Genomic DNA, 16,519 nt, shown 5'->3' on the forward strand with positions numbered 1-16,519 from the left:
CTAGGGTCATTCCTTCCCAAATCCTAGACCCAGCTTAAAGACCAATGTGAGCCCGGAGTTGGATGTTCGAAAACTTCCTTGAGTCATTCCCTTTCGTAAGTACATAAAGAAAGAAATAGCAATCGAATGCACCGACGTACCACCATTAAGGGAAGATCGTGTTCAACTTTAAGTGACCAAAGTGATGATCATGTTTATTTGGGATCAGCATAGGGTGTTACTGCTTCCTTTCCAGGCAAAGTGTACCACAATTACCAGGATTTACTATGCCTCAGTGCTGCGTTAGTTGCGGGATTCTGTGAAATCCCAGAGTTGGCATGATGACAAAAGGTGTCCACCTCCTGGAAAACAATGCACCCGTTCACTGCTCGATTGTTAGCCAGACAGATGCACGACCCTGGGCATGAAGTTCTTCATAGTTCTTCATAGTTTCTCTTGACTGTGTTGTATCGTTGTCCGCGAAGTGGTTGCTTCATCTTGGAAAACAGGTCATAATCGCACGGACTCATATCCGGCGAATATGGTGGATGTTCTAGAATCTCCCAGTTCGAGGCACGTAAAAGGTCCGTCACAGCGGTAGCTGTGTGACAGCGTGCATTGTCGTGCAAAATGATTGGGGTCCGTGCCAAAAGATCAGGTCGCTTTCTCCAAAGTGCGGGACGCAGATGGTGTTGCAAGAACGTGCAGTAATATGGCGCATTCACAGTCTGCCCTGCTGGTACAGCATGGTGCAGGATAACCCCTTGGACATCTTACACCACTATCAACATCAGCTTCACTCTTCCCTGAGTAGGGCGCACCGTCTTTGGCCGAGGGGAACCGGGATGCTTCCATTCGTTGGATTGGCGCTTCAAACATGGTTCGTAGGATCGAACCCAGGTTTCATCAATGGTAACGATCCTGCCCAAGAAATTGTCACCCTCCCTCTGGTGGCGGTCCAGCAATTCTTGTGCCAGTGCATATCGGTACAATTTCTGCACCTCGGTAATGACATGTGGAACCCAACGTGCTGCAATTTTGCGAAAACCCAGGATGTCGTTCAAAATGTGAAGCACAGTTTTGTGGCACACCCCAACCTCTGCCGATAACTCACGCGCAGTCCACCGTCTATCCACGTCCAGCAAGGATGCAAGGAGCTGAATTGTCATGTTGTCCACTGGAGGTCGTCCAGAACGTTGGCGGTATTCCACGTTCTTTCTGCCTTCACGAAACACTTTAACCCATCGAGCTACGGTGCGGTATGGCAACGCTGCATCACCACAGGCTTCCCGCAGTCCCTGAAAACATTCTCGTGCACTACGATCACGTGCCACGTCAATTTTAATCCACGAACGCTGTTCATGTTTAGTGAACATTGTGTTTAGAGCGCTTCCACTCGCGATACCAATTTGACGCCACTACTCTCGTTGACTGACTGACTCAACAGCGTTCCCACTCACCTAAGTTCCTCAACTGAGATTGTCTTCTCCGGTGCTGCCACCTCGCGGTTCTCCGTCACTAGACTGGCGCGTGCCGGCAGGGTTGCCAGTACTTTTTATCCAACCTATGTACTTCTGCGATGTTGCCACACCACTTTCTGAGGTGCAGTAATGAATTTTGGACCAGTACACCTTACTTCACGTTCGGACCTATAACACAGCAACGGTGCAGAGTTGTGAGCTGTACATTACCTCATGACCTACATAGGTACGCGGGATTACACACACAAAATTTCGGCGCTCTATGATATGTGGAAGTGGGTCAGGGTAAAACTTCCTCACGCACCTCTCGTTAGCCGTCAAATTTGAAAAAAATCACACATGTGCAAATTAGTCAGAAACTATTGATTTGCGACTCCCGGTTGATATAGGTGAAAATATTCAAAGTACTTGTAGAATATCCTTGTGATATTTGGTCTAGGAATTAATTCGTGCGGGTGGACAAGAGATGGCGCAACGAACGGAGCGTCCCACAGTTCCGTGTATCCACACATGTGTTGCAAACCCCTGTCATCGCGTATCGTTCGTAGTATAGGGCAGTGGATTAAAGCGTCAACAACATCAGTTTGTAGTTAAGTGAACATGGCGCAATTTGTGCCTGATAAAGTGTTTTTGCGGGGTGTCCTGCTGCATTACTTTAACATGCAGAAAAGTGCGACTGAAAGTCATCGTATTTTGGTGGAAGTGTATTGTGACCATGCTCTAGCTGAGCGAACGTGTCAGAAGTGGTGATTTCGGCTTGGCAGACCAAGAGCGAGCTGGACAGCCAAAAAAATTTCAAGACGAAGAATTGACAGCATTGCTCGAGCAGGATTCGTGTCAAACGCAGGAACAACTTGCAGCAGCATTAGGCGTTGATCAAACAACAGTCTTCAAACGCTTGAAAGCCATGGGAATGATTCAAAAGATGTCACATTGGGTTCCACATGTATTGAAAGACAGAGACGTTGAAAGACGAAAAATCATTTGCGAATTGCTGCTTCAACGACAGCGCAGAAAGGGGTTTCTGCATCGAATTATTACGGGTGATGAGAAGTGGATCCATTACGAGAACCCTAAACGAAAAAAGGCCTGGGTGAAACCAGGTGAACCAGGTCCATCACAACCAAAACGAGATATTCACTGTGCAAAGGTTATGCTGTGCATATGGTGGGATATGAAAGGTGTGGTGTACTATGAGCTGCTGCAACCGGGTGAAACTATGAATGGAGAACGTTATCGAAGACAATTAATGCGTTTAAAGCAAGCTCTGGCCAGAACACGACCAGAATGGGAGAACAGACTTGATAAACTTATTGTTCAACATGATAACGCTCGCCCACATGTCGCAAAACCGGTCAAAACCTATTTAGAAAATGTCGGATGGGAAGTTTTACCCCACCCGACCTAAGCGATGTGACCTAAGCGATGTTCCCGAGCGACGAAAGAATACAGCAGTAATGTTTTCTACAACACCGTGTCAACTCTTAGACAGATATTCATCATTAAGAAGATTGCAACGTGTAACTGCTTATTGTCTACGATTTGCACACAACATGAGAAGATCTAATTGTAACAGACAGCATGGACATCTTACAGTAAGTGAATTACATGAAGCACTCGAATGTCTTATTAAACTATCACAGCAACAAGCATTTCACAAGAAATTAAATGCGTTGAGATCAGGAAAGGAAGTCGACAACCAAAGTCAACTGAGAAATTTGAACCCATACTTGGATGAGAGGCAAATCATCAGAGTCGGAGGAAGATTAAATGCAGCAGATCTTACTGAAGGACAGAAACATCCTATTGTACTTCCAGCTAACTGCAACTTGACAAAGTTAATCGCTCAAGAAGAACATAAGAAGCTATTGCATGCCGGGCCTCAATTATTGTTATCATCCTTGCGACAATCGTATTGGCCAATACGTGGACGAAACTTGGTTCGTCAAGTTGTGCATCAGTGTGTCACATGTTTCAGAAACAATCCTAAAGATGGTAAACAGATGATGGGAGATCTACCAGCTGACAGAGTTCAACCAACAAGACCATTTCTTCACAGCGGGTTGACTACTGTGGGCCCATTTACCTTAAATCGAGTAACCGACGGGGAGCCAAACTCCATAAGGCATATATAGCACTTTTCGTGTGTTTTGCGACTAAGGCGGTTCACATTGAACTTGTTAGTGATCTAACTACAGAGGCGTTTATTGGAGCATTAAAGCGATTCATGGCTCGTCGAAGAAAATGCGCTAAACTGTATTCTGACAATGCAAGTAACTTCGTTGGTGCAAAAAGGGAACTACAAGAATTGAAGACTTTATTTGAATCAGAACAGCATAAAGAAAAATTACATAACTTTCTAGCGGCTGATAACATCACGTGGGTTTTTATTCCAGCAAGATCACCAAACTTTGGAGGCTTATGGGAATCATCAATTAAATTTCTCAAATACCATTTAAAGAGAGCTGTGGGAAATGCTTCACTCACCTACGAACAGATGAACACTATTTTGACACTGATTGAGGCTTGCTTAAACTCTAGACCCCTAACACCATTATCAAATGATCCAAACGACCTACATCCTTTAACACCTGGTCATTTCCTAATAGGCGACGCACTCACTACCATGTCAGAACCTAACTTGAAAAATATTCCTGTCAACAGACTTTCGAGATGGCAATACATACAACAACTTCATCAGCAGTTCTGGTCCAGATGGTCAAAGGAGTATCTATCAAGTCTTCTAGAACGATCTAAGTGGAGAAGAAAATTCCCCAACCTTCTGGAAGGTAATTTGGTGCTCATCAAAGAAGATAACATTCCACCTCTAAAATGGAAAACTGGACGTATTGTGCAATTGTTTCCTGGGAAGGACGGAATAGTACGAGTGGCGACAGTGAAAACTACCAGAGGTACAACAACAAGATCTATTCGTCAATTGTGCCCGCTTCCTAAGGAGAGTTAATGTGTTGGTGTTATTCATTGTGTGTGCATTGTGTGATTCGTAGTGTTGTGTTGTGTGTGCATTATTCTGTTTATGTTTATATCATTCATTCATAACTTATGTTATCTATTGTTGTGTATATTAAGTTCATGAACCAAATTAATCATTCATAGATTTGTTGAAGGAATTCCTTCAAGGCGGGCGGTATGTTCAGAACTAGAGTTCTTCTCAATAAAAACTAACGCCAGTAAGTAATGAAGAGGCAGCAACATAAAAACTAATACTTTTTCTCCCCAGCAGGGGTGAGAGTGTGTATGTAAAAACAGGACACCAAGAAAGCAGCTACGTGTGTTATGTTAATATCGCATTAATCCACATATAATAATGTTCATATAGCAAGTTTGTTTGTATTTTTTGAATTCATATAATCTTGTGTTTTATGAAATGCAATATATTGAACAATCTCAAAGCAACGTCGAAGAATTATTAAGAAACCAGCGCCTACACAAGGATTACATCGACCACTTTGTACACCAGAATGTAAGGGTAGTTTACTAGTAAATGAAAATCAAAACTAGCAATTTTCTCGAAAACAGCTCTTAATTAATACTTTATATTACAAAAACAAATATTTCATTAGTAACTCTAATATAATGCATAATCCATTTTTCTCAAATTTTAGATAGGGATTAATTTAACTGTGGAATGTATTTTCTTCAGACGATTTTCTTGAAAATGCTATAATGATTTTCTGAAATTTTTGAATACATATTTCATTGTTAACCCTATAATATATTTGGTCTAGGAATTAATTCGTGCGGGTGGACAAGAGATGGCGCAACGAACGGAGCGTCCCACAGTTCCGTGTATCCACACATGTGTTGCAAACCCCTGTCATCGCGTATCGTTCGTAGTATAGGGCAGTGGATTAAAGCGTCAACAACACCAGTTTGTAGTTAAGTGAACATGGCGCAATTTGTGCCTGATAAAGTGTTTTTGCGGGGTGTCCTGCTGCATTACTTTAACATGCAGAAAAGTGCGACTGAAAGTCATCGTATTTTGGTGGAAGTGTATGGTGACCATGCTCTAGCTGAGCGAACGTGTCAGAAGTGGTTTGCACGGTTTAGAAGTGGTGATTTCGGCTTGGCAGACCAAGAGCGAGCTGGACAGCCAAAAAAAAATTCAAGACGAAGAATTGACAGCATTGCTCGAGCAGGATTCGTGTCAAACGCAGGAACAACTTGCAGCAGCATTAGGCGTTGATCAAACAACAGTTTCCAAACGCTTGAAAGCCATGGGAATGATTCAAAAGATGTCACATTGGGTTCCACATGAATTGAAAGACAGAGACGTTGAAAGACGAAAAACCATTTGCGAATTGCTGCTTCAACGACAGAGCAGAAAGGGGTTTCTGTATCGAATTATTACGGGTGATGAGAAGTGGATCCATTACGAGAACCCTAAACGAAAAAAGGCCTGGGTGAAACCAGGTGAACCAGGTCCATCACAACCAAAACGAGATATTCACTGTGCAAAGGTTATGCTGTGCATATGGTGGGATATGAAAGGTGTGGTGTACTATGAGCTGCTGCAACCGGGTGAAACTATGAATGGAGAACGTTATCGACGACAATTAATGCGTTTGAAGCAAGCTCTGGCCAGAACACGACCAGAATGGGAGAACAGACATGATAAACTTATTGTTCAACATGATAACGCTCGCCCACATGTCGCAAAACCGGTCAAAACCTATTTAGAAAATGTCGGATAGGAAGTTTTACCCCACCCGCCGTATTCACCAGACGTTGCTCCTTCGGACTACTACTTGTTCGATTGCATGAACAACGATTTGATTGGACAGCGGTTTACTTCTTCAGAAGATATCGAAACATGGGTCTCTGACTGGATCGCTTCCAAGGATGAGGACTTCTTTCGCCACGGAATCCGTACATTGCCTGACAGATGGGCGAAAGTGGTGGCTAGCGATGGACAATATTTTTCTTAAGGTATTTATGTATTTTGTGTTTGTACTACAGCTTCAATGTGTGCGTACCAACCGCACGAATTAATTCCTAGACCAAATAATATTCGACAAGGAATGCATCGAATTACCGGTCACCCTATATATTAGTTATATATATTAAACCACCAATTATAATTTAATTTTGCACATATGTTTGACGTAGGGTTGTCAGATTTGCCAGAGAAAAAGAAAGAAAGAAAATTTACGAATTTTAGAGGAAAAAGGAAGATTTGTCATATTCAGAATTTACATATAACAAACGCATATACAAACTCTTTAACACATAGTAGCGTGTATGTAGAATAATTTTAAATAGAAGCTCGGGGAAGTTTAACGTCCCACGGTTATGCGGGTTAGGCTAAAGGAGACGGTGATAATGAGAAATGAGTGAAATGGTAGAATGAAGAAAGTGGGAGGAAACGGGAGAACCCCGAGAAAACCCACGAATACGGTGTTTGTCCACCACAAAGTCCACACGGCGCGAGCTGGGATCGAACCAGGGACCCCAAGCACCGGAGGTGAATGCTCTACCACTTAGCCACCGCGCCCCCCTGAGTTTCATTTAAAGTAATTGCAATAAATAAAACAAGAATTTTTGGATCAGGGCCCACAAAATTTTTGAACAGCCTATAAATTGAGTTTTCGTATTTTCTACTGAATAAGCACATCGTACTGAGTTAAGTGATAGTTTGGGTTTGGCTACACTATATATATAGTTCTCCAGATATAAGGGGTACAAGAATTTTTTTTTTTTTTTTTTTTTTTTTTTTAATATATGGGATCTTGGATCAGGCACCACAAAATTTTTGAATGTCCCCTAAATCGAGTTTTCGTATTTTCTACGGAATAAGCACGTTATACTGAGTTAAGTGATAGTTTGGGTTTGGCTACATTGTAGTTTTCCAGATATAAGACGTACAGAAAATTTTTAATTGAAATATATTGGATCTTTTAATTTAGAAAAAAAAGTATCACAATTCCTAATGTGTGCTGATGTGTTCCGATGTGATGTGAAAAGGAAGTGAAATATTTCAGTTTAACGTCCCATGATTATGCCCGTTAGCCTGGGGAAATGAACAATTAAGACAAATGAATAACGATGAAAGAATTAGTGGCATGAAAATGTGGGAGAAAACGAGAGTACTTCGAAGAAACCGACGGACACTATTTGAATCCCACAGGAAGCTATAGATTCTTGTCTCATTTACCCTCAGTGCTGAAAGTGACGCTAAACTGAAACTAAACCAAGCACGTATATTACACAAATCTTTGTTGCCTTTTAATTGTATTTTAGTGGATACTGCGTACCTTAATACTTCCATATCCTTTTATATAGTTCGAAATTCCCTTCAGAACATACCGAAATTCACAACCACTTAGAATTTTGCTTTTATTAGTTCACAGTAGCTTCTGTTCCGACGTCAATGTATCACGATCGATCAAAATTGTTATACGACAGGAACAGTATTGACAGACGAAGACTAAGATTTCAAAACCTAGTTATTGTTAAATATAAGGTTAGGGTGCAGGTTAGATAGAAGATAGAAGCACAAAGTTGTATTTCCTCTGTGAATTCTAAGCTACATCATTGGGTTGCATTCTTAACCGAGGAAGAGAAATCAGTTCCTCTAATTAAAAATAAATAAATAAATAATAATAATAACACTAACATTTCGAAACATTTTAAAGGTGTCCAGAACTATCATTTATTTTATTTATTAAAAAACAGGAGAAATCGTTTTGCGGAATAAAAACGGTTTAGTGTAAAACGTACCAGAAAACGTAAAACTTAAGGGAAAAACGTAATATCTGGCAAGGCTAGTTTAAAGATTAAATGTATAAATTACATTAAGTAAAGAAACAGCAGCGCCTGAGAGAAAGACTTTACAGTGTTAGCGTCTATAGGACTCTCACATTAATATATATAGAAAAATCGTTAAATCATCGGTTCTTCAGTAAGGAAATCGCGATAAAAAAAATATACATAGAAAACCAGCGTATCAAGAGGTCTTTATTCCAGTCTTAAAACTTTTGCACCAAGAATGCAAAATGTGTTTACAAAGGGAGTTACTTCACCCGGTGAACAAAGCCACTGAACCTGAACTGAACTGGAAAACTCTTTATAGGCGCAATCAACGAGGTTACTGCTTCACTCATCTTCTTATATGGTTATTTAGATCACAAACACACTGAACGCACGAAGGTCTCTTTTATCTTTCACTCTTAGAGCGTTTTAGCCATTGTGCCAAAAACAGAAAAGGAAACAAAAACAGTAGTAGAGAATTCTCATTATGTGTTACTCTCAGTCATATTTAATGACACTATGAAAAGATGAGTAACCAATCAGCATTGAAGTTGTTTCAAGAGAGAAGAAAAAGTAAATGTAATGTCTTAAGTGTAAAACGAGAAAAGTATTCATTTTCTTCTACGTACTTGTATATTAATGGATAATAAAATAATTGCTTTCGTACGTTGTTTTAATTCCTCAACTAACATTTTATTAACTTTTTTTTTTTTTTTTTTTTTTTTTTTCAAGGGACGTGATTCAAAGTAAACTGAGAGCCTTAACTGTGGTCGCATTCTTTTTATTTCCCCAAAACTCCCTATCCAATTCCTGGGTTCCGGTTCTTATGTACACTAATAAGTCCTTTGTCCTATCTTCTATAACGTATTCGTAAAATTTAAGCACAAATTATATGAAAAGGCCATATTTAATCCAATTCAAGTTTTAAGCAGAAATATTCACAGACTTCGGAGTTGATAACTTTTAAACAACATGGATCCAACCAAATCAATTTAAGTAGTGGATATTTCTGCTTAAAATCCTTATATTGATTGTTTTTTTCGTATAATTTGTGCTGAATTCTTACAGACACGTTATAAAGAATTGGAAAAAGAATTTGATAGTGTACATAAGAAAAATTGAAACACAGGAGTTAGAAAAATAACGGGAATGTGATGACAGTTGAGGCTTTCACTTTGCTTCGAGTCACGTCCCTTGAAAAAAATTAACAACTAAATAATTACTAAAATATTAAGTGGGGAATTAAAATAATACTGTACAAAGGTAAATATTTTGTTTTACTTTATAATTTTAAGTACACTTATGTTCTAAGCAATGATGGAACCATCTGTTGGGTTTCTTGTTCCTATGTTCGGCTTCTCTTCTATATATATATATATTTTTATAACATGTTGCCTACAGGTCCTGTTTCAATACATGTATGATACCTTTAAATTTTCAGCTCTTCAACATATGAACCTCAGCATAAGTCAGTGTCAGTGCCATACACCCAAGGGTATTGGAAAGGTCAATTAGGAAGCGACGTTGTATTGTTTCCTTCGCTAGGTACGCCATTGGTACGGTGTGATATAGCAAGCATAGAAACATCGCATAATTTCTATATGAATGGATCGAAATGGCAGGTAAGTTGTCTCAGAAGTAATACAATTATAGAAGTAATAATTATTACTAATTGTTATTAATTATAATTAGTAATAAGTAGAAATATAGAATTTGTCTCAAAAGTAATACAGTACTCATACCACTGTTGTTGGGATGAGCGATTTATAATCCAAGCACATTTTTGTGCGGTTCTGAGCACTCGAGATTACTCATACCCCTTGTGAGTGATTTTGAGTTTCATTTTTGAGATAAGTAAAGTTTGAGTATTGGTGGATATCCGCTCAAGTTGTGATCATGTGTTCGAGACCAGAAAGTCTTGAGTAGTCAGTAGTCTCTATCTAAGGATAGAGTTGAGTTGATTTTGAGTTTAATGTTCCGTTCAGCAGCGAGGCTATATAAGACGTGGACCTACTAGGATCCGAACCACATGAGCTCCCGCCGGGAATCGAACCCGGGTCTCCCACGCCAAAGGCGCGTACGCTAACCGCTTAGCCACGAAGAAGCTCTCTATCTAAGAATAGAGGCGCAGTTGAAAGTATCGATTGACGTATCCATCTGTCTATTTGGCTCCATAGTAATTAATTCGTATCTGTTGGTCAGTTAGTGTTACAATCTGATACTTCACCAATAACAGAGACCTTGACAGTTAGGTTAATAACAATTTGTCTTAATAATATGAATTGAAATTCTACTTCTTCGTATAGTACCCAAAAAGAAGTGTAACACGTAGCATCTTTAATATAGTTTTAGAATGCATGTGAATTTCTGATTTTTACTATCATCATCGTTATTATTATTGTTTATAAGAACCAGAGCATAGTAACTCAGGCACGTAGCCAAGGGGGGGGGGTTGGACCCCCCCCTTCGAGACCAGAAATGAAACAGAATTAAGGAAGAATGAAACAAAATTAAATGAGGAAAAAAAAAGGATCAGCGTTAAAAATAAAAAAAAACCTATAGAAAGGTTTTGGTTACTCTTTCTTATGAGGAGATTTGTATAACTTGCAATACATGGTGGCGAGGTGAGCGAGATAACCTGGAAGAGTCAGGAAATTTGAAATTTCTAGAAAAGTTACGGAATTCTTATAATTTCTGCTACTAGTCAGGGAGATTTCAAGCTTCTGAAAGCATAGTGCCGTTGTGCAACAGCGTGAACATTTCTTTATCATAATTTTTCGTCATCGCATCCTTGCAGTATCAAGCATGTTATTTCAAAAACAATTTTCTATTGCTTTTTAAACCTGTCTTTTGGAACCGACAGTAGTTGAAGGAATAATAAAAACAAAAGTTTATGTGGGAAGAAAGTTCTGTTAGCATTCGAGTCAACAGAGAAAGGAACGCAGATATTGTAAAATAGTTTACAAGACATTATTGAGTATGTACTTTTTATAATAATGAATATGTACTTTTTATAATAGTTGAGGTCATAATGAAAGGAAAATTGTTATATTTGAATAAACAGATAAATGGCGTAAATATTGTAAAATCTTCTTTAATACGTTTTATTATTATTATTATTATTATTATTATTATTATTATTATTATTATTATTATTATTATTATTATCATTATTATTATTATCATTATTATTATTTTACTCGAGATTTCTTCATAGCTTGTTATTAAAATATTTACCAACATATCCTCATTTCATTGTCCTAACAAACCAAGATATGTTGATAGTAAGGTAGTTTAGATTAATCGAGCTCCTGGGCCTTCAGAATTTCATGTCACGCCCCCTTCTCCCCCACCCTCTTGTTACGAAATCCTGGCTAAACGAACCAATATATGTTCCAGTAAAATAGTTTAGAATGATCGAGCATCTGGTGTGATGACCACAGTATTTCATGTCACGGACCCCCCCCCCCCTCCCCTTCACGAAATCTTGGCTACGTGTCTGGTACACTTCTTCCCGAACTTATGTAAACTGGTTGTAGAGGCATTAGATTGCGCTTTATCAATCCTCCTCAAATTGTGCGGGATAACTCTACTTCTTCCTATAGTACCCAAAAAGAAGTGTAACACGTAGCATCTTTAATATAGTTTTAGAATGCATGTGAATTTCTGATTTTTACTATCATCTTCGTTATTATTATTGTTTATGAGAACCAGAGCATAGTACACTCAGACACGTAGCAAGGGGAGAATATGGGAAAAATAACCATTAATGGGAAAAATATAGGTTGGGAATAGCGCGCATCAAGAAAAATAATCACAGAAAAAAAGACTTCCTAGAATTCAATGGAAACTGAAAAAGACATCAAACAATATTGTAGACTGAATATAAAATCCGTTCTAAGTGTGAAAACGAAAATATTGAGTAAACAGCCGATATGTTACTTCAGAACTGATGGAACATATAGGCACGCGCGTTCTTTTGGGGATTATTTGAACTACTTTCACAGTGAATACTTCTAGATAGCCAGGGGTTGCGGTGGCTCAGTGGTAGAGCGTTCACCTCTGGTGCGTGAGGTCCCCGGTTTGTTCCCAGCTCCCACCAAATGAACTTTGGGGTAGACAAACACCGCGTGCGTGGGTTTTCTCGGGGTTCTCCCGTTTCCTTCCACTTTCTTCATTCCACCGTTTCATTAATTTCTCATCATCACCATCTCCTTTAGCCTAGCCGGCATAACCGTGGGACGTAAAACTCAAAGATTTCATTTCATTTACTTCTAGATAGCTAGTTTTTCACTGAGTAGTGTTAGGCATATATAGGCCACATTTGTACACTAAACCGAACTTTTCAATTTTTAGTACTTAGTACAGGTTTTATATTTAGTCTACCCTTATCAACAATGGAACGAGATTTTCGAATTAGAAAAAAATCTTTGTCCGAAATCACTCTTTCCACCGCAGTTCTCCCATTTTCTTCTTGTTGGGACTGGAAATTGGATTAATATCAGAAATAATTACTGTTGTCTCTACGAGATGTTAAAGAGGTTGACTTAGAGAACAGCTTCCATTACGTTTTTCAACAAACGTAAGGCTGAATATGGCATTTCTTCCAGACATATTACTACGTTCGTCACACGTAAGGACGTACAGGAAGATAATAATGTTCATTAGATGGCGCAAGGGTTTTGGAGGTAGTAAAAAAATATGTAACAGACAGGAGAGTGCACAAAGAAAATGTTTGGAACAGTGACCAAAGTCAGTTCAATTATGAAATGTCTTCATTATCATTATTGACTATCTCACAGAAGCGAGAAAACTACAGCTGGTGTGTTGTAATCTGTGTATAGCTCTACACACAGCTATACAATTCATGTGGCTTTATCAATGTGTGGCAAATTAGATAAGCTCTATAAGCTACAAGGCACTTTTGGCCCAAATGTTTCAAGAAACTTGAAGCATCATATGTACGAAACATTCAGGTGGAGGCAAGCAAAAGTGGCAGAATTAGGAAAAAGCAGATGAAAAGTTTCGTAACTACCGTCTTTGGTGAACATGTACGCGACGATGCGAAGAACGTATTGCCATATGATTCCAGGTCAGGCCATAAAGATCATAATCTGTTAGATGAAAATTTTCGGAAGGAGGATGTTACGCTCAAGATATTGCCACCGAAGACAACAAAATATTGGCCAACCTCTTGATATGTACTACTTTAGTCAATATAAGTGGCTTCGCGTAGCGTAGTCGCTAACGCTCTCGCCTTCGGTGCGAGCGGTCCCGGTTTCGGTTCCCGGTGGGGGCACTCGGTCGAAAAAGTATAAAACGATTTTTCAGACCAGTCACCTTGAATAAGGTTTTCCTGGGTTTCCCTAATTCACACAAGGCAAATGCCTGGGTGGTACCTCACTTATAGGCCCCAGGCCGCTTCCTTCCTTCCCTTTCCCTGGATAATGTGTTCGCTGAGTGACGTCATCCATCACACGTGACGGGCTAAATGACCTTAGATGCCGAAAGTCCAGAAATCTAAATCCTAATCTTTTAGGCAATATAAGCTCTACGTGAGAAGGATCGTTGATTCTGTAAGACTACAATGTGAAAAACCACAAGTAAAGTTACACGATCGTCATTTCATTATCAGATTTCACTCTGTGATATACAATTAACTTTCTGCACCGAAGTACAAGCCTATGTTACAATATGCTTGGCAAAAGACAGGTTATGATCTTCACATACCAATATCATCGCTTGAAAATGTAATCAGTGAGACGTTTGATATTAGACTGCTTGAGTTCAGAAGTACTGTTAAATGTGATGAAGTGCCTTCAGTCAGATGTGCATTTTGTTCTGTTTCACTTTGCTTTGACCACTTCATTGAAATCCCACACTTGCACTTTGAGGAGTGTATAGCGGGGCAACACTATCAGATCAGTGGAAACGGTTTGTTGTTCACCGCGTAATTATTTTAAGCAGATGGAAATATGACAGTCAGTCCCGACATTACAATATATGTGTTTTTGGTCCTATTATATCGATATTTTGTTTCTTCGCGTTACCAAAATTTCTCTCTTAGATCTTGCATATGTGATCATTTAAATGTCTCTCGTGGTAAGACGTGCAGTTTTGCATACGAGTATCTCATACCACAGTTTTGAGATGAACGATTTATATTCTAAACACATTTTCGTACAATTGTAAGCGCTAGAGGTCACGCATATCTCTTGCCAGTCTTCTAATTTTAAACAGTCTCATTTGATGTTATCAACTGTAGTCTCTTTGCACATGCTCACCGAAAAACTATTCTGTATCTGCATATATGATCAACGTTAAACCGTTTTTGCCCAATACCACTCCCAACGCAAAGTTATTACGATTACGTATATAAGTGTATCATTCTATTATTATCTGAAGTGTAGTGTTTAAAAATTATTGAAGTTAACTAAACATTAAACTTGTTCTATTTTTTCAGGGTATTCTTGGTTTGGCGTACCCGTCTATTAGTAGACCTGATCCTAGTGTTTTGTCCTGGTTAGAAGCTTTATCGAAACACAGTAATTTGAGTCATATATTTGGACTTCAGTTGTGTGGATCAGAAAGTGGGAATAATAGTCATTCAGGAATTTTTGAAGTGGGTAAGTCTTTATTTATCTTTTTTTCCTTTCTTACGGGTGTTTAATTACTTACAAAACTAAAATCTTGTACTGTTTTCGTTTGCTATGCTTTTTTACTTTCAGCTTATGCTATGAATAACAGGGAGAATTATTAAATAATGACTTTATTCGTCCGTCCTCTCTTTTCCGTGAGTTGATAAACAATGTACAGGTTGACAACACTGTGTAGTGAATAATGCAATCGCAGTAAACCTTCCCTCATTTGAACTTCAGTTCATGAAAGAGCAGCACGTGTGTTTGAGAGCTCTGTAATATACTTATCTTGGGTGTGACAACTGTTGCAAATGGAGGCTGCAGGGTGTTTTGGGTACCTTGTCTGTTGACGATCAGATGTCGTATATTGATCGAAGATTGAAATTTTTCGTGGCAAAAGCTCGACAGAAATCCACAGTGCCTTACATCAAGTTTACAGTGAGTTAATAGTGAACTGTAGTTCCGTTGAACCATCTAGTTTTCGTAATGGTTGTGGGGGTAAACGACGATGCAAGACCAAGAAAGCCGACATCTTACCTACGACCAATAAATTTCGACGAGCTCAATCAAAGATCAAACTACTAGTGATTTTTGCTTTTGATCACCAAAGAAACATCTTAACAGACAGAGGTCCATGTGGAAGAAGTTTCATAGCACTGTACTAACGTGACTTCTTGCAAAACCTGCGCAGGAAAATGCACAAAACTCGACCTCGGTTGCTCAGGGCTGGATCACTCATTCTCTACGAAAACGCGCTCCGGGAATGTAAGTAGAAAGCTAAACAAATACAGTTAGAGGGTGTTATTTCATGCTCCTTATACTCCGAACAGGACTCCATTAAAATTTCGACCTATTCCCAAAGTTGAAATAAGCTATGCATGGATGTCGTTTTCCAACTCTAGAAGAACTTTATGCGGCCGAGTCATTCTACAGCTGAACGAATGACTTCTTGGATGGAGTTAGACGCTAAGACTCGGTTATTGAGAAGCAAGGAGACTGCCAGTGATGACGCCAGCTTTAATTTCTTGTGAAGGACAAACGGAGGAACAGAAACATTTGAGGGGAAGGGGGGCTTTTTATACAAAAAATAAAGTTTCGTATTATTTGACGTACGTTACAATACAACATGCGTGGAGCAGAGTCGGGGGTGGACAGTGTCACCAGAGAATGCCCATCTCCTATCTTCCCTCTAGCGTCGTCACTGGAGACTGCATTGAAGGCTTGTAAAGAGACATTTAAAAATTTGAACATGGAAGTAAGCAAAAATGAGTGGAATGGCCCTATCAGAGTAAAGCACAAAGAAATGTTTGGTATGAATTCAGCGTCAAGCATAGGTTTCGTCCCCGTCTTTATTTCTCCATTGAAATCTGAAGTGGGAGACCCGGGTTTGATTCCCGACGGGAGCTGTAGGCCCATGTCTCATATAACCTCACTCTGGAAGGGACGTTAAACTGGCAATCAAATCAAATCAACTCTGATGTGGCAGAAATATCCGGTAGACAGGTAGTTCTGGACTTACGACGAGCTTCGGTTCCGACTGCCCGGTCGTTAGTCGGATTGGTCCTAAGTCCATAAGGTGACAGATGATAGATCAGGTATACAGTACAGTATAAAATACCAATTCTATCAATCGTCGGCCGACGATGTATG

General features: G+C 39.3%; 1 protein-coding gene across 2 annotated transcripts in view; it reads left to right on the forward strand.

Annotated features, from left to right (window-relative positions):
• The window catches only part of LOC145681120 (beta-secretase-like), a 76,124-nt gene that overhangs the window by 14,124 nt on the left and 45,481 nt on the right, over positions 1 to 16,519 (forward strand). For both annotated transcript variants that reach the window (XM_081752546.1, XM_081752545.1), the window contains exons 4-5: positions 9,673 to 9,853; positions 14,695 to 14,857. In XM_081752546.1, coding sequence (XP_081608672.1) covers positions 9,673 to 9,853; positions 14,695 to 14,857 — 344 coding nt within the window. The remainder of the gene's footprint in view (positions 1 to 9,672; positions 9,854 to 14,694; positions 14,858 to 16,519) is intronic.

The sequence above is a fragment of the Thermobia domestica genome, chromosome 3, assembly GCF_964235325.1.
Source record: "Thermobia domestica chromosome 3, izTheDome1.hap1.1, whole genome shotgun sequence".
Taxonomy (NCBI): domain Eukaryota; kingdom Metazoa; phylum Arthropoda; class Insecta; order Zygentoma; family Lepismatidae; genus Thermobia; species Thermobia domestica.